The following is a 20278-nucleotide window of genomic DNA, read 5'->3' as shown; positions in this document are numbered from 1 at the left end:
TGTACTGCCAAAATGAGCCTCCTGTAGGCTGCCAGTCCACATAGGAACTACCAAATAGCCAATCACAGCCCTTATTTTGCATCCCCAGGAACATTTTGTATATTTGTGTTGTTATTCTTAGCGACTTTTCAATTGGTCTACTTTTATTTTTTTTAAGAGTTTTTGATATCTTTTCCTTCCTTCTGCCAGGGTTGCCATGTCTAATTTTCAAAACCAGCCAAAAGTCAGCTAAAAAAAAAAAGCCCAAAACTAGCTAAAGTAGCTTAAAAATAGCACAATATGTGCAGTGAAAAAAAAAAGTCTAATTACACTTTTTTCAAATTTTCACTGTTTCACAAATTTTCCCTTGAATCAAAATGGGACAGATTTGTCCCTTCACCAGGGGCCTAACTACAGAGGGAGCCCCAGGAGGTATAGGGGCCCCCGTAATACATATACAATTTCAATAAATATTGGTAAAACAGCTCAGCCTCTAGACATTTTGGTGGCCAGCAGATTTTTGCCCCAAAATTGTCTGAAATTGAGGAAATTCATCTGAAAATGTTAGAATACTGGGGTACAGAGTCCAAAAATATGGTATCTCCCGACTTCTACACAAGTCAGTCCCATTGCATGCTGGGTATTGTAGTCTTACATTAAACTTGGCAGATGGCAAATTGTTAAACAAAAACTACTTTACCCAACATGCATTGGGAAGACGCAGGCTTGGCACATTAAGGCAAGAAAAAACTTTGGCTGGTTCCAAAGGCCCAAAAAAGTAGCCCAAATCCGTACCTTGGCTTGTTTGTACTTTCAAAACCCGCCTGGGCTTTAAATTAGAAGCCCAATTTGGCTGGCAACCCTCCAACCTGGCAACCCTGCCTTCTGCCTTCCTTCTACCCATTAAGTAAGCTGAAGCAGTTCCCAGAGCTCTGGGAAACAAACTAAGTTCAAAAACACACAAAGCTGACATACCGTAGTATTAATATCTGAGCTTAACACTCCAAATAATGTGATTTAGGGGCAGATTTATCAAGGGTCGAATTTCGAGTTTATGGGAGTTTCTAAAAACTCCCATCAAGTCGAACAAAAACCCACCGAAATTTATAACTACAAATAATTTTTTTAAAAAACGGGTGAATAGGATTGAACTGCAAATTCGAATCATATTCGAATTCGATTTGAGGCTTTTTACACCAAAAAAAAAAAAAAAATTTTTTTTTCTCAAAAGTCCACCAAATGACTCCAAATTGATTTTAGGAGGTCCCCAGTAGGCTAAAACACCAGGTTTTACATGGCGAATAGTCTAATTTGAATTCTTAAAGGGACAGTACATAATACACTTTGAAATTCCTAGTTTATGTTCCTAGTAACATAAATAACTCGAAATTCGAATTTTTTAAATTTGAAAATTCACCTCGGCCTTTGATAAATCTGCCCCTTAGTGTCTTTTGAGGTTATAATGAGAAAGTCCTAGTTGCCATGCAGCATTGAACTGAATGAACGCAATTTGACTCACACTGCCAAAATACTTGTCCAAAAGCTCCACGTAACGATGGATTATTTCCAGTGTAATCAGCTCATTGTCCTGATCTTCAACCGCACAGCAGAAGTAGAGGCTTGCGTACCTACAGAGAGGAAGGATAATTAGGCATGATACTGTTATGTAAAAGACCCACAGCCTTCCCTGTATAAATTAGGTACTTTTCACAACACACACTGGAAATAAAAATTAAATTAGTGAGACAGAGGTGCTATTTGAAAGGCAAATAAAGTATTATGTGACACTACTAAGGATCCACCGAAACCAGGATTCGGCCTTCTTCAGCAGGATTCAGATTCAGCCGAATCCTTCTTCCCGGCCGAACCGAATTCTAATTTGCACATGCAAATTAGGGGCAGGGAAGGAAATCGGTGACTTTTTGTCACAAAACAAGGAAGTAAAAAATGTTTTCCCTTTCCCAGGATTCGGATTCGGGGGTTTGGCCTTATCCAAAATAGTGGATTAGGTGCATCACTAGACACTACCATGTAAATTGTCCACCAACATCAGCCTATGCTGTCCTATAAAACTGCCAACAGTCGGAAGAAAAAGCTGCAACTGATTAAATACTTTTGGGTCTGATTCACGTTCTAACACTTCAGCTGCCCCTCGGCAGCCCTTTTTTCCTTCCAAAAGCCAGAACATTCATTTTGGAGTCCTTGCCAAAAAGCAATCAGTCATAGTGTTGCAAGGTTTCTATAACATTAGATATATCATGTTCATACTGATGCTGATACGTAGAGGGTGGAGTTGATTTATACAAGACAACAGAATCAAACCAAGCTGGAATCAAACTTGGGACATCAGTGAGGTATATGTGCCACCCACTGTGTTGCCCAATGATCTAATGTCAGAAATTTCAGGCTACATTGGGAATTAAATGACCAGTTTAACACGCAATTACATTTCTTCTTGGATAATCACACACACAATGATTTTCCCTTTCCCAGAAAGTACAAAAATAAAAATGCTGTATCAAAACAGAATTGTTCACGATAGGAGGACACAGACTCAGCCAAGCTTCCTTCTCAAACGTTTTCTTAACACAAAAAGTAAGATAAGATGAGGATTCAGGGAAAACACAGAGAGGCCACATGCATGCTTTCTGAACAAATGGCAAGTGCTAATGAGAAGAGCAACTGAAAAGAATGCGGGATGCAAGCAGTGTGAGAGCCAAGGCATGAGAGACTGTAGAAGAAGACACTATAAAGGCTTCAATGTAGATGAATTGCGGGTGGAAGGGTAGAAGAAAACTGTCCAGAAAAAGATTTCATGAGGGAGATGATAAGCTCAGGGCTAAGGAGGAAGAATAAAGATAAATGTAAAAGGAGAAGAGAAAAAACACAGGAGATTGAATGGCAGCCTGAAAATTAAAAGCAAAGAGAACAAATGAGGAAGAAGTAGGGAGGTCACAAGGTGAGCAAAGAGACAGGAGATAGCAATGATAATGGTGGAAAATCCTGAAAGAGAGAAGCGGGAGAGAGAGAGAGAGCAAACAGATTTTTTTTATATTTAATTTTGAAATCTGACATGGGGCTAGACATATTGTCAGTTTCCCAGCTGCCCCCAGTCATGTGACTTGGGCAAGCACTTTAGGATGGAACTACTTTCTGAGTGATTGAAGTTTATCAGAGCACAAGTCACATGACTGGGGGCAGCTGGGAAACTGACAATATGTCTAGGCTGCATGTCAGATTTAAAAATTAAATATAAAAAAAATCTCTTTTTTGCTCTTTTGAAAAATGGATTTCAGTGTAGAATTCTGCTGGAGCAGCACTATTAACTGAAGCATTTTGGAAAAAACATGTTTTCCCATGACAGTATCCCTTTAAATGAGAGCTCAGAAAACAGTGCCCCTGCTGTAAAACAGTTCCTCACATTCTCCACCAGCCTTTGGGGTGAGAGGGTACTAAATCTAAATCAACACAGATGGAGATTTGTCCAAGCCCTGAAAAAATGGTCAGCCCATCCAGTATATACTCAGGGAAGGACAAAATATACCCACCCTCCATTGCTGCAGAAGAATAACACCCAGCACAGCCCTCAGTGTAACCCAACAAGCCATACGAAATAATAATATACCATTACCAGGCACCGGCTTTTATATGAAATTCTAGAAATTCAGCCCGATGGTTGCGCTAGATCTGGACAGATCGCAGGTACCAACCAGCATGTCCCTGTTTACAGTGGAGCTAAAAATAAAATGTGCTGTGCTTGCAGGGCTGTGCGTACAAGAAAAACCTGTGTGCAACATGTGGGGTTTCCTTTATATTCCCTAACAAAAAATCCGAGATAAAAGAAAAGGACATAATATGGTGTCTCTACAACAAAGCATTACTAGCGCATTTGCATTTTCCATTCTCTGTAAGGTCAGCCTGTACTGTAGCATCGTGTCCTGGCTGCAGGGCTGCATACTAAGCGCTCTCAAAAGAGTTATTAGGTTTTCAACTGCATTCTCCTGGGGTTTTAAAAGGGGAACTATTGTGAAAATGAAAATTTAATATAAGCTTCCTCATATTGAAATAAGGAACTTTCTAAATACAATCAATTAAATATTCTGCATCATTTCTGAAATAATTAAGTTTATCTTCACTATTCCTCTCTCAGCATCTGTTTCTCTTCATTCTGTCTTCATGCGGCAGTTGGGTGTCAGATGAATGATCCAATATATCTTATAGGTGGGGGAGGGGGGGAAGATGTATAAGAGCTCACTCGAATAACTGATTTGTTCCTTTTGCACAAATTCTGCATGTAGAGAGACATGATGTCTGGTGATTTTAAAAGAGTGAGCTCTTATACATCTTCTAGGCAAAAGGAGCCCCCTATAAGATATATTGGATCATTCATCTGACACCCAACTCCTAAATGAAGACAGAATGAGAAGAAACAGGTGCTTAGAGAGGGATATTGAAGATAAACTTGATTATTTCAGAAACGGTACAGAATTTTTAATTGGCTTTATTTAGAAAGTTTCTTAATTCAATGTGCTGAAGCTAATATTAAATTTTCATTTTCGCGATAGTTCCCCTTTAATATTTGGCTTAAGCCTTCATGGAAGCCATAATTACACAGCTTCAGATTGGCAGTCTGGCCAGTTCTGACCATTCTGCTTGGCAATCTGGTTGTGTGTGTGTGTTCATCCCAGCAGGCAGTCTCATCAATCTGCCAATGCCTCATCTTGCACGCCAAACCTACACAGTGGAACAGTCAATAAACTGCACCAAGCGATGTTCCTTCTAATTTTTTGGGGAACTGCACAAGCAACAAAAGTATTTTGTGCACAGTTATTAAAATCTGCATGATGTAAGAGCTGACACAATACATTTTGAGTGTGCCGAGAAAGATTTGCACTCTACAAATGGCCCGGAGTTGTGCATGCCCTCAAAAGTTCACAGTCATAGTTGGTCATAAAAGTTCAGCCCTTGACGATGCTCTAAACGTGAGTTAGGATTAAAACTTGCAAGTGCATATTTAAAGCTGGCCATATTTGCCCGAATTAGGTTGGGTAGTTTGCCCAGTTTTGTCTATAGTGCCCGGCCTTCTACTCATGTCAGCTCTGACATCAATTCCAACAGACCATTCTATGTTCTTGTTGGTTCATAGCGGATCTGTACAAACTAAAAATGTCAATTGCCAATGTGCCAATAGCTCAGTTTCTTTGAACTTGAACAAAAGGAAAAACAGCAATTCACTAAAGGTCCAATTTTCACCTGTGAAGGCTTCGCCACACTTCACCAGCCGTTAATTCGCTACCCCTATGCTAAGTCACTAAAATCTGAAGTTGCGTCTCGGCATCTGAACACTGGCAAAGTTTCGCTATCAATGCGTGAGCATTTTATAATGAACTTTCACTAACATTAACACTAACAGTGGATCACCGTACCAGAGGCCTCCCCTTCAGACTAGAGGAAAAGAAGTTTCATTTAAAGGAACAGAGTAGGGGGTTCATCACAGTCAGGACAGTGAGGTTGGGGAATGCACTGCCGGGTGATGTTGTGATGCTGATTCAGTTAATGACTATAAGAGGGACTTGGATGATTTCTTGGACAGACATAATATCAAAGGCTATTGTGATACTAAACTCTATAGTTAGTATAGATATGGGTATATAGAATTTATGTGAAAGTAGGGAGGGGTGTGTGTATGGGGCTGGGTTTTCATTTGGAGGGGTTGAACTTGATGGACTTTGTCTTTTTTCAACCCAATTTAACTATTTAACTATTCGTTTCTGCCTAGAGAAACCTCGCTAGTACTCTTACGCTTAGGGCTGGTACATATAGGTCATATATGTCTTTATTAGAGGCTGTAGAGGCAACACTAGTTCCAAGAGATGGAAAAGAGCCTACTGAGCCATGTGACGTGCATTTTATCATCTCTAGAAGTTTGTTCCCACATAAAAATCCCCCTGCTTTATCAGAGGCAGGTGAGCACTCACATAGCCTTTAACTGCACCAATTAAGCGCAAAAACCAACCCCGTACTTACCGCTCATTGACGCATGTGCTAAATACAGGGGCATGATGCATTTTATGTAGGGATGCACTGGATTCGGTTTTGGATTCTGCCTTTTTCAGCAGGTTTCGGATTCAGCCGAATCCTTCTGTCCGGCCAAACCAAATCTGAATCCTAATTTGCAAATGCAAAATAGGGGCGGGGAGAGACATTGCGTGACTTTTTGTCACAAAACAAGAAAGTAAAAAATGTTTTCTCCTTCCCACCCCTAATTTGAATATGCAAATTATGATTTATATTCTGTTCACATTTGGAACAATGGTGTTGTCTTATAGATAAGACTCAAACTATGGTTTACATATACATATAAGTATGTAAGGGTAGGACAACATGGACGTTTTCGGCGCGATCCAACGCGCTGCGACAAAACGCCTGCGACGAGTCGCATGCAACTGTAATAAGGGAAATAGATAGAAATGTTAGATAAAGTTGCATCGTTGATCCGACACGACTGTTGGATGCAGACGCTGGGATCAACGCTGCAACTTCATCCGACATTTCTCTCTGACTCTCCGACTTGTCGCAGGCGTTTTGTCGCAGTATGTCGGATCGCGCTGAAAACATCCATATAGTCCTAACCTTATAGAATGGCCAATTCTAAACAAATTTTCAATTGTTCTTCATTATTTATTTGTTATGGCTTTTTTTTTTTTTAGTTATTTATCTTTTTCTTCTGACACTTTCCAGGTTTCAAACAGGGGTCACTTACCCCATTTAAAAACAAAAGCTCTGTAAGGCTACAAATGTGTCTTTATTTTTACTTTTTAATGACTCATCTTTCTATTCAGGCCTCTCCTCTTCGTATTCCAGTCTCTTATTCAAATCAATACATGGTTGCTAGGGTAATTTGCACCCTAGCAACTAGATTGCTGAAATTGCAAACTGGAGAGCTGCTGAAAAAAAATAAAAATAAATCAAAAGCCACAAATAATAAAAAAGGAAAACCAGTTGCAAATAGTCTCAGAATATCACTATCTGCATCATAATAAAAGTTAACTCAAAGGTGAACAACCCCTTTAAAGGGGACCTGTCACCCAGACATAAAAAGCTGTATAAAAGAAGTCCCTTTCAAACTGAACACAAAAACCAAATACGTTTTTTTATTAAAACATCCATATCTATTATAAACGCATTTAAAAATCTCAGCTGTCAATCATTTATTGCTTGCCCCACCTCTATGCCATAGGCATAGAGGCGGAGCAGGCAGTTACTTTCACTTTCCATTCTGCACTTGATGTCATTGCCCTCCTCGCTTCCCCCATCTTCCTTGCCATCTAAATTTGTAACCAGTGTGGGGGCATGGGCATCAGGTGCCTCATTCTGGTTCATAAACAAGATTTTGAGATAATTAAAAGATTGCCTTAATAACAGTGTTTACAAAATGGCGGTTTCCTGCTTGCTGTGATTGTGAATTCTCAGACTGCAGGGAACAAGATTTAAATAATTTATATATGTAAGTAAAGTTTATTTTACTTTGACTAACATCATAAACTAGGATTTGAACAGTGGCGTAACCAGATATTACTGGGCCCCACAGCAAATTATTTTTCAGGCCCCCAAAATGTTTAGAGGTTGACTTGTTTCTCCAATATTTATTGAAATTGTATATGAATTAGGGCCTCGTGGGGCCCCTATACCTCCTGGGCCCCCCTGCAGCCGCAGGGTCTGCTTCCTCTATAGTTACGCCCCTGGATTTGAAATTATTTCTTAGGGTGACAGGTGCCCTTTAAGCAGTTTCACCAAGAGACCTGCTTATCTTAAATTGTTACGATTGTTTCTTTGCTTATCTTAAATTGTTACAAAAGTACCTGCTACATATTCTGGGCTCTCTTGTCAAAATCCAATTAAGTTTTAGAAACTTTCTATCTTTTTCTGGCTGTTCAGTGCAGGAGATCAAAGAGAAAGTCCAGACATTTCAGTAACAATCCGGGACTGCGGCTGAGCTGCCAAAACTGGGACTGTCCCGCGAAAAACAGGACAGTTGGGAGGTATGCAATTTTATAATTTGAAACTGCACGCGATTTAAGATGTTGCCTGATAATAGCAAATGTTTCTTAGGACACTTACTTTAGTTAAGTGACCTTTGCAGTTCTGCCATGGCTGGATATGGATCTTTTAATTAAACTCTAAAACATGCAATATTAATGACAATTACTATCGATAATGCCTATGGTTAAATAGTGGCAGTGGCACACCAGTCACCAGAATATATTTTATAAATGGGAATTAAACTATTACGAAAATTAATATAAGATTCCTCATACCGAAATATGAAACTTTGTAAATACAATCAATTAAAAATTCTGCATTGTTTCTGAAATAATCAAGTTTATCTTCACTTTTCTGTTTCTCTTCATTCTGTCTTCATGCAGCAGTTGGGTGTCAGCTATTCACTGACAGTTAGATCCAATATATCTTATAGGGGGGCTCCTTTCCTAGCAGATGTATTAGAGCTCACTCAAATAACTGATTCCAGTACAAACAAAATCTAACAAAATAACTGCCTTTTGCACAAATTCTGCATGTAGAGAGACATGATGTCTGGTGATTTTAATAGAGTGAGCTCAAATACACCTTCTAATACATCTTCTAATACATCTTGTAGGCAAAAGATATAAGATGTGAAATATGTTGGCGCAATATAAATAAATGTTAATAATTCATCTGATACCCAACTCCCGAACGAAGACAGAATGAGGAGAAACAGATGCTGAGAGAGGACTAGTAAACATAAACTTGATTATTTTAGTAACAGTACAGAATTTTTAATTGATTGTATTTAGAAAGTTTTTTGTTTCAGTATGCAGAAGCTAATATTACATTTTCGTGATAGTTCCTCTATACAACTATTCTTTCATATCTGTCTCCTTGATCTATGTCCCCTAGACCGGAGTGTTAGCCTTACTAATGTGCGGAGAGGAGCAGCTGCATCAGGAGCAGTAAGTTAATCAATCTCCCCCATTCCCAGGGAAAGGAACACTCATCCAGTGCACTGCATTGCAGGCCAATGTGGCAGCCCAGTAGTTAAAGATCCTGGGGAGAATTGTAGAAAGAGAGAGAAGAATGTGAACAACCTTTTGTAGACGATCTTCAGATCCCTCCATTCCAGGAAGCTGCACATTTTCGGCTTGCGGGCTAACACCGTCTGGACCAGCTCCCTGGTGATCTTCTTCTTCTCTTTGTCAGACAGAGGCACATACCACTTCTGAAGCCGCAGCTTCCCCTGACGGCTGAACAAAAGCATAAACTGCATCTGTTGAACAACAACAACAAGAAGAGAAATTAGAATACAAAGTGAGTGAACGACATGCAACACTTCAGCACTTTGCAGGGTCACAAATGGGTACAGGGAAAAAAAACAATAAAATATTAATGACTTGTCTTCCAAGAGGCATCTCTGCGAAGCACCAGGAGCCGGAGCCACGTTCTCTGGACTGGAATCTGGGATGTGCGGAGCCTTTTTTTACACCACAATAGGGAGGTTGTTCCCAAACAGAGGCTTTTCAGCATGCATAGCTTTGGCAAAAAAATCCCAGTTACAGCCGTGTGACACGTGAGGAGGGGAATGATTGTGGGAGTTACTAAGCAAGGAGAGATGGGAGGGCATCTAATAAAGGGGGTCAGGCACACAGATTGAACCTCCTAAGGGCCAGGGAAAATGGAAACATTTACAATGCAAACATATCGCGTGCTTGTAAGCGAACAGCCAGACTCAGAAAAACCTTGGCAGGAATAGCAACAACACTCCTAAAAATGCATCGTCTTACCTCTCTATAGAGACAAAAAACCCTGCAAATAAAAGGATTTGTCAAATAAAGATTAATAATAAAAATGTGCAAAAGGAATTTACATTGGACACGCAAGAGAAGAGGTCAGAGAATTAGAAAATTAAATAAGACAACATTATGCTCAATAAAGCCTTTAGACTGTAAGCTTTTGTTATCAGCACTCTAATGCCATTTCTAATCTTTGTTAATTAAAACCTCTGTTTGTTATAAATGAATGTAAAGCGCTGTATAATGCTTGTGTGATGTAAATAAATGATAAAGATCTAACAGTATACAGGTATGGGATCTCTTATCCGGAAACCCGTTATCCAGAAAACTTGAATAGGCTCCATTATAATGAAATAATCCAAATTTTAATAAATGATTTCCTTTTTCACTGTAATAATAACAGTAGCCTGTACTTGATCCCAACTAAGATATAATTAATCCTTATTGGAAGCAAAACCAGCCTATTGGGTTTATTTAATGTTTTCATGATTTTCTAGTAGACTTAAGGAATGAAGATTCAAATTGCAGAAAGATCTGTTATCTGGATATCCCCAGGTCCCGAGCATTCTGGATATAGTAAATAAAGAACCCCCTATTGTAAAATATAAGGAGTTCCATGATATACAGGTCATTGAACTTCAAGGTTACTTCTAATATCCTCATATTTTCCAACAAGGGGAACTTTATTTATTATAATAGTGAGTTGTGAGTCATGTGACAAAAATGCCATCACTACTCACCGTTTATAACTGATGACATCACTAGTCACAGTTTAATTTACAAGATATTCATGTTTTTTGTGTATTATAACTAGGGATGCACCGAATCCACTAATTTGGATTCGGCCAAAACCCGAATCCTTTGTGAAAGATTCAGCCGAATACCGAGCCGAATCCGAGTACTAATTTGCATATGCAAATTAGGCGTGGGAAGGGGAAATTTTTTTTACTTCCTTGTTTTGTGACAAAAGGGTCACGTGATTTCCCTCCCCACCCCTAATTTGCATATGCAAATTAGGCAGAATCCTGGCCGAATTCGGTGCATCCCTAATTATAACAGGTCCCATACCTATAATGGGATTGCACACTATGGCAGTTATATTGGGCTTTTTATTGGGCTTTTTCAGTTCCAACAGTGAGCCACATTCAAATGTAAAAAAGTTGGAGAGCAACATAAGCATGAAAAATGTTCCTGGGGTGCCAAATAAAACCTTTTGCTTATTGGCAGCCTCTATGTGGTCTTGTAGTCTACAGGAGCCTCTGTTTGGCAATACACATGGGTTTTATGCAACCCTGGAACTCAAAAATAAGAACCTGTTTTTGTTTTAAGGCCACTGGGAGCAACATCCAAGGGGTCGGAGAGCAACGTTACTCATGAGCCACTGGTTGGGGATCGCTGTTCCAATGAAATATTTACTGACTAAAATAGTCAACATCAAGGGAGTTCTAGATATAGGAATTGGTCAGTGTTTTCCAATATCTTTAACTCTGTGGTGACTGCTCTTAGCACCTTTAATGAAGTAGCACCCAATGTGCCAAGACCAATGCAGTCTGTAGGCAGCGCTATCAATGGGTCAGGGGAGGCACGTTTATTAAAGGTCGGATTTCGAATTCATGTGAGGTTTTTTTAAACTCCTTTAAATTCGAAAATACTCTGACTTCGACTTGTAGGTTATTTTATAAAAAAAATTGTATATCTAAAACTCGCACAAATTTTACAAACTCAAAAACTTGAATTGAATTCATATTAAATTAGACTAAAATCAATTCTCCGAAAAAAAACTCGAATGTCAGGAAGGCTACTAACGTCCAAATTGGTCCCTGGAGCTCACCCATTCACTTATACATGAACTCGGCAGGTTTTAGCTGGTGAATAGTTGAATTCAAGTTGCTTAAAGGGCCAGAGTATGATAAATCTCAAAATCCGAATTTGAATTAAAACTCGAATCGGAGAGTTTTGACCATACAGGCAGCAAATTGATTACACAGAGGGTTAATGTGCTATACATACAGTGAATTGATTACACAGAGGGTTAATGTGCTATACATACAGACAGCAAATTGATTACACAGAGGGTTAATGTGCTATACATACAGTGAATTGATTACACAGAGGGTTAATGTGCTATACATACAGTGAGTTGATTACACAGAGGGTTAATGTGCTATACAGACAGTGAACTGATTACACAGAGGGTTAATGTGCTATACAGACAGTGAATTGATTACACAGAGGGTTAATGTGCTATACAGACAGTGAATTGATTGCACAGAGGGTTAATGTGCTATACATACAGTGAATTGATTACACAGAGGGTTAATGTGCTATACATACAGTGAATTGATTACACAGAGGGTTAATGTGCTATACATACAGTGAATTGATTACACAGAGGGTTAATATGCTATACATACAGACAGTGAATTGATTACAGAGAGGGTTAATGTGCTATACAGACAGACAGCAAATTGATTACACAGAGGGTTAATGTGCTATACATAAAGACATCAAATTGATTACACAGAGGGTTAATGTGCTATACATACAGTGAATTGATTACACAGAGGGTTAATGTGCTATACATACAGACAGTGGATTACACAGAGGGTTAATGTGCTATACATACAGGCAGTGGATTACACAGAGGGTTAATGTGCTATACATACAGGCAGTGGATTACACAGAGGGTTAATGTGCTATACATACAGACAGTGAATTGATTACACAGAGGGTTAATGTGCTATACAGACAGTGAATTGATTACACCTATACAGACAGTGAATTGATTACAGAGGGTTAATGTGCTATACATACAGTGAATTGATTACACAGAGGGTTAATGTGCTATACATACATAACAGAGTTAATGTGCTATACATACAGACAGTGTTTTGTTATGTGCTATACAGACTACACAGAGGGTTAATTGCTATACAGACAGTGGAGGGTTAATGTGCTATACACAGGAAGTGATTACACAGAGGGTTAATGTGCTATACATACAGACAGTGAATTGATTACACAGAGGGTTAATGTGCTATACATACAGTGAATTGATTACACAGAGGGTTAATGTGCTATACAGACATCAAATTGATTACACAGAGGGTTAATGTGCTATACATACAGGCAGTGAATTGATTACACAGAGGGTTAATGTGCTATACATACAGTGAATTGATTACACAGAGGGTTAATGTGCTATACACATACACAGTTAATATTTACACAGGGGTTAATGTGCTATACAGACAGTGAATTGATTACACAGAGGGTTAATGTGCTATACAACAGTGGATTACACAGAGGGTTAATGTGCTATACATGATTACACATGTGATACATACAGACAGTGGATTGTTAATTGCTATACATACAGACATGATTACACAGAGGGTTAATGGCTATACATACAGACATTGATTACACAGAGGTTAATGTGCTATACATACAAATTGATACACAGAGGTTAATTGCTATACATACAGTGGACAGTTAATGTGCTATACATTACAGGATTACACAGAGGTTAATGTGCTATACAGACAGTGAATTGATTACACAGAGGGTTAATGTGCTATACATACAGTGAATTGATTACACAGAGGGTTAATGTGCTATACATACAGGCAGTGGATTACACAGAGGGTTAATGTGCTATACATACAGTGAATTGATTACACAGAGGGTTAATGTGCTATACATACAGTGAATTGATTACACAGAGGGTTAATGTGCTATACATACAGGCAGTGGATTACACAGAGGGTTAATGTGCTATACATACAGACAGTGAATTGATTACACAGAGGGTTAATGTGCTATACATACAGACAGTGAATTGATTACACAGAGGGTTAATGTGCTATACATACAGACAGTGGATTACACAGAGGGTTAATGTGCTATACATACAGACAGTGGATTACACAGAGGGTTAATGTGCTATACATACAGACAGTGAATTGATTACACAGAGGGTTAATGTGCTATACATACAGACAGTGAATTGATTACAAAAGATAGTGAAACAAGTGCAAAACAGGCAGAAAACAAAAGTGCTGGAGGGCTGCAAGTTGGATTTCCCTCATATGTAACAAGTCACACAATATAATATTCCCTTTGTCTAGTTAATCACACCTCCACCCCAACCATGAGCCCTGCAATAGGGGGATAAGGTACATTTCCTCTCTGAGCTACCCTAAAGCTAATGGCAGATGGGCTCGTCCAGTTCCAAGGATGGAGGACCAGACTAACACACCAGCCCCCATCAAACAGAATGGACATCATGGCTAAACACGTGATCACATGCTGAGTATTAAAGAAGGCGGCAGCACTGTTGCTCAAGTTACATGGTTTATAGCAAGAGCATCCAATCAGCAGGCGCCACTAGCTGGTCACGTGTGTAAAGGCAAGCACCTGATTGGTTTATATGAGTTCCTAGGTTTGATGCAAACGTTATAAAGTAAGATAAGTAACTCTGCACATGAGAGAATGTCAGCACGCACAGTCACAGCGATATTACTTACTTTCCCAGGCTGTGCTCCGGTGAGATGGACTAAATATAAGATAACGGGGCAGTCAGCACATATCCCAGCTCTCTTCCTCCCTGTCAGGCAGCGCGCTTACACTCACACATGCCCCACTTCCGGTTTCGCCATACTTCCTGCGTTGCGCTTCAAGTTTTTTGTGCCCCGTTTCCTGCCATGAGCAATAGGTGGTTTTTGGAACGTTTAGTGGGTGGTATTCTTCTTTTGCGAGCTTTTCTTTTAGTAGCAATAAGTAGGAAGACTCCATCCAAACGGAGTCGCATTTATAATTCTAAACGCTTGCAACTGAGTGACCGGGGCACGTTTCCATAGTTACAAGACCTGGGCATTATTGAAAAAAATCGTGACCTGCTAAATCGTGACTAATCTGTGCCCCTGTGTTACGCATTGCATTACAGACTGAGCAGGCCCTGGGCTACAGGGGGGACCAGGAGGTATAGGGGCCTCATGAGGCCCTAATTAATAAGCAATTTCAATATATAGGGCCCCCAATATAGAGGTTGCTCTGTTCTACAAATATATATTGAAATTTCTTTATTAATTAGGGCCTCATGGGTCAGGTCAGGTTACCTGCCAAAAAAGTGGGTACCCTGCGTAGGGTTGCCACCTTTTCTGGAAAAAAATACTGGCCTTCCTATATATTTATCTTTATTCCCTATTAATAACATTGGGATCACTGGCCTTCCTATATATTTATCTTTATTCCCTATTAATAACATTGGGATCACTGGCCTTCCTATATATTTATCTTTATTCCCTATTAATAACATTGGGATCACTGGCCTTCCTATATATTTATCTTTATTCCCTATTATAACATTGGGATCACTGACCTTCCTATATATTTATCTTTATTCCCTATTAATAACATTGGATCACTGGCCTTCCTATATATTTATCTTTATTCCCTATTAATAACATTGGGATCACTGGCCTTCCTATATATTTATCTTTATTCCCTATTAATAACATTGGATCACTGGACCTTCCTATATATTTATCTTTATTCCCTATTAATAACATTGGATCACTGACCTTCCTATATATTTTATCTTTATTCCCTATAATAACATTGGGATCACTGACCTTCCTATATATTTATCTTTATCCCTATTAATAACATTGGGATCACTGGACCTTCCTATATATTTATCTTTATTCCCTTATTAATAACATTGGGATCACTGCCTTCCTATATATTTATCTTTATTCCCTATTAATAACATTGGGATCACTGACCTTCTATATATTTATCTTTATTCCCTATTAATAACATGGGATCACTGACCTTCCTATATATTTATCTTTATTCCCTATTATAACATTGGGATCACTGACCTTCCTATATATTTATCTTTTTCCCAATTAATAACATTGGGATCACTGACCTTCCTATATATTTATCTTTATTCCCTATTAATAACATTGGGATCACTGGCCTTCCTATATATTTATCTTTATTCGCCTATTAATAACATTGGGATCACTGACCTTCCTATATTTTATCTTTATTCCCTATTAATAACATTGGGATCACTGACCTTCCTATATATTCTATCTTTATTCCCTATTAATAACATTGGGATCACTGACCTTCCTATATATTTATTCTTATCCCTATTAATATCATTGGGATCACTGACCTTCCTATATATTTATCCCTTTTATCCCTCATCAATAACAGTGGGTCACTGACCTCCTATATATTATCTTCATTGCGGGATCACTGACCTTCCTATATATTTATCTTTATTCCCTATTAATAACATTGGGATCACTGACCTTCCTATATATTTATCTTTATTCCCTATTAATAACATTGGGATCACTGACCTTCCTATATATTTATCTTTTTTCACTATTAATAACATTGGGATCAACCATCATCTTTACCGGCCAGGCCGGTAAAATACTGGCCAGGTGGCAACCCTAACCCTGCGGGATGAGGGTAAGATTTTCGGGTGCAGGTATAGATGCGGGTTGCGGGTCTCATCTAAATTTCTTATTTGATGTTATATTGTCTATATTTTACTCATTTTAATAATTTAACATTACTCATTTTAATAATAAGATCTAGTAATACCACTGGCAATGCACCCATGGCAGCAGGTGCAACCCCTACTCTTTCTAAATCCAGATTATTATTTTTTACATTCTTTACCAGTTCATCCAGTTTTGGACTGGGATATTGGGGCTCACACCCCAGCTGCAAGATCCTCCACATGGCAAATCCAACGCCACTACCATCACCCTGCACAAAAACGGCAACAATATATACGAAGGGCGGTATTTTTTCCAGGAAAGATGGCAACCCTAGCAGAGTCCAGCAGCAGCAACAAAAAAAAACGTACACTGCGGGATGAGGGTAGGATTTTTGGGTGTGGGTATACAGGGGCAATCTGTGGGCTGCTGCCGCCTGAGGCAGCAACCCCCGATGCCGCCCCCCGCTTAAAAGTTTAGCGTCGGAGCAGGTCAAAAGGGGCTGCATCGCTAGCGCAGAAGCACGTACTGCGCTTTCTGCACTAGCAGAGCCGAATGGCAGGAACAGCCCTGCAGGTATAGATGCAGGTTTCGGGTCTCATCTAAATTTCTTATGTTATATTGTCTATATTTTACTCATTTTAAAAAAATTGTTGCCGCCACACCTTTGATGATGTCACTTCGGGTTTGCAGCAACATCACTTCCGGTTGCCGATAAGACAGTTGCAGGTCGGGTAGCGGATTAAAGTGGGTAAATATGCCGGGTCAGGTTCTGGTATTATAAATTGGTTCCGTGCAGCAGCAGGTCAGGTATCTGCTGGATACCCGCAAAAAAAGCGGGTACCCTGCGGAGTGAGGGTAGGATTTTCAGGTGCGTCTATAAATCCGGGTCGGGTTGCGGGTCTCATCTAATACAAGTCACTAGGGTTGAGCAGACTGCCTCATACAGATTTAAATAAACAAAAGGAATCCTGGGAATGAATTCCAAACAAGCTCCAAGAAAATCCCATTTACATGGGTTTATCCTATAGGCTAAAGCTCACCCACTGGGTTTTTAAAGCAGAAGCCAGGATAATAGCTGATCAGATTCCCAACTACAACTATGCCTATAGGATAAACCCATGTAACCCATCATCTAAGTTTCTTATGTTATATTGTATATATTTTAGTCATTTTTAAATTTTACAAAGCTTGTTTCTGTCCCGCTCACTTTTGATGATGTCACTTCCTGTTTGATGTTGGTCAGCGGGTTGCGGGTCGAGTTGCAGTTCCGGGTCGGGTAGTGGATCAAAATGGGTAAATATGCGGTTCGGGTTGTGGGATCCTTCCGGGTCTTAGTAATTGGTTCCATGCAGGACTCTACCCGCAGCACTATAGTACTAATAATATCTAGTTTTACCACTGGCAATGCACCCATGGCATCAGCTGCAACCCCTACTCTTTCCAAATTTGGAATTTTTTTTTTCTTTACCAGTTCACCCAGTTTTGGACTGGGATATTGGGGCTGCCACCTCTGGCTCACACCCCAGCTGCAAGATCCTCCACACGTAGGGTTGCCACCTGTTCTAAAATATTTTACCTTTCCATGGTAAACAATATGTGAGGAGACTTTCGTCATATCTGTCATGTAGGCTACAAGAACTTTTGCAAAAGGCACGCACAGTAAATGAACGGTTAACAACGATATCTGAACCTACTGTCCACTGACCAATTTCATTATTTTCTGACACAAATTTTCAAACCTTTCCAATCGACTGTAGGGAAGATTTTGTTGGAATGATAAGATTGTTAACGCCCCATCTATGTAACAATTAGTAGACAATTTTATCTGATCGTGATAAATTCAGTCGCTTCACATGACAAAATCTGCCTGTCTCGATTTCTTACCTGCTATGTATAACATTTCACTTCAGGAAGATTAATATCTACAGTGCTTCAAGCTACCCTCATCTTTAATAAATTGAACAAAAAAAGGAATTGTTTTTGAAACTCTATTTAGAGCAGTTTGTATCTATAGAATCTGGCCTCATTTTAATCTGCCAGATTTAACCACAGCTGAGAGGTCACATAATAGACATTCCTTTGCTAGCCATAAGGCAGATCTGTCGGGCATGATACAACTCACATGACAGTTGAGTGCGTTGGTCTCACACTGTCTGGCATTTTGTGACTTTTTGCATGTGGGTATTTTCTTTGTTAAATCATCTGTGCAATCCCACAAAGCAGCAGGGGTTAGAAGATAATCATTGCATCTGTGAGCATGTACCTGTGCTCTTGCCTGGTGTGTTCTCCTACAGAGGTGCTCAAGCAAATTGTCTTCTCTTGAGAATATGGAATATATACACTATATAAAAAGGCATTCGTTTGATAGAAATGTCACACTCCCCCCACCAAGCTGCCTTTTCATCTTTCAGTCCTGATTAACATACCGTGTGCATAGCAGCATTATCGTTATACGGTTGAGTGTTCTTCTTACATTAATCTAAGCCTACTGGTTTTTGAGAGGCACTCGCCTGTCTCAGTCAAGGAATGCACAAGTGAGCTCATGCTTTCTCTTGTTTCATTTTCCTAAAGTGGAACCGACTACAAAATGATCTGTTTTAAATTGTGATGTATTAACCAGTGATAAGGGCATTGGGGTGATGCATGAATAGGAACATAAATCTTTATTTTCACTACAGCTCAGTGTCTTCCATGAGAACATTGAGAGCTTGTGGTATTGAGAAGGCATTTGCCTTAAATGTTCTATTTGGGGCAAAGTTTCTTAACCTTTTTATAGGTGACGCAAATTAAGAATTAGTTTAGTGATGTTTACCTGGTTGTAATGACTGTTTTCTGTTGTAGAAGTAAATTTCACTGTATTTAGAAAATGATGGTGATCCACCCTAAGGACAGAAGACACACATAAAGATTTTGGGAGATTTAGTCGTTCGGCGACAAATCGCGTCTTCTTCAGGAGACTAATCTCTGCAAACTGCCTTCCCGCTGGCTAGAATCTAAATCGCCGACGGGATGGCACTCGGAGCCCTTTGTTTTCCGAAGTTACCTGAAGTTTCCTCGTGTGTCAATTTCGGGCGACTAAGAAAAACAAATCGCTCGAGTGCCATCCCGCCAGCGATTTAGATTCTAGCCTGCGGGAAGGCAGCATGGGGACCCATTTTTAGTTCCTGATCTGTAGATTAAGAATCTCTGCTTTAGGGAATGACCTGCTCCATATTTTTTTTATGTTGCATGGATTACTAAATAACTGAGACACCATAATTCAGCACAGTCTGGAAGGCAAAAATAAAAACGAGGCACTAATTGTGACACAATCCCATGGGCCAGACTGGGAGTTAATAATAGTCCTGGCAAAAGATCAATGCTGCCCACATTGGAAGCCAGGGTTGCTAGGGCCTCCCATACAAGTTACAAAAAATAAAAAGTGTGGACAGGGCCCCACCCACAAGTTACAAAAAACATTGGTGGTTAGAGCCCCCCCTTAAAATAATAAAAAAACATTTGTGGTCAGGGTCCCCCCATAAAAGTAAAGAAATTGGTGGTCAGGGTCCCTCATAAAAGTTAAAAAAAATACTTGGATGGACAGGGGTTAAAAAAAACATCATTGGTGTTCAGGGGAAATTTGGTGGACTCTTCTTCAACTCCCTTCAGCGATGGATGCACTACACCCTTGTACAAGAAAATGTAGTTACATTTTAGCCAGGCTTCTTACTCAAAAAACTCACTTTACTTAAGTATGGTACCTATGGATTGGAGGAAAGTTAAGGTAATTACACTATTTAAAATTATTTTAAATGGAATTGCAATCTCAGGCTGGCAATTATAGTAGTGTAGGTGTGACATCCGTGGTGGTCAAGTCATTTGCAGGTCTTTTAAGGGATCACATTCCAGATTATGTTCTAGAGAATAGCATAATGAGTAGGAATCGGCATGGTTTTA

The 20278-nt window shown here is 39.4% G+C and overlaps 1 protein-coding gene across 9 annotated transcripts in view; it reads right to left on the bottom strand.

Moving 5' to 3' along the window:
* ap1s2.S (adaptor related protein complex 1 subunit sigma 2 S homeolog) overlaps positions 1-14495 on the bottom strand; it is a 39860-nt gene extending 25365 nt beyond the window's left edge. For 2 of the 9 annotated variants that reach the window (XM_018248407.2, XM_018248409.2), the window contains exons 1-3: positions 14339-14495; positions 9108-9286; positions 1499-1607 (exon numbers count right to left, since the gene is read on the bottom strand). In XM_018248407.2, coding sequence (XP_018103896.1) covers positions 1499-1607; positions 9108-9286 — 288 coding nt within the window. In that variant the 5' untranslated portion in view covers positions 14339-14495. 9 annotated transcript variants of the gene reach the window in all.
* Between the last annotated feature and the right edge of the window lie 5783 nt (positions 14496-20278).

Source organism: Xenopus laevis, chromosome 2S, assembly GCF_017654675.1.
Source record: "Xenopus laevis strain J_2021 chromosome 2S, Xenopus_laevis_v10.1, whole genome shotgun sequence".
NCBI classification, from domain to species: domain Eukaryota; kingdom Metazoa; phylum Chordata; class Amphibia; order Anura; family Pipidae; genus Xenopus; species Xenopus laevis.
The sequence above is the reverse complement of the archived record's forward strand: the minus strand, read 5'-3'. Positions and strand labels throughout refer to the sequence as shown.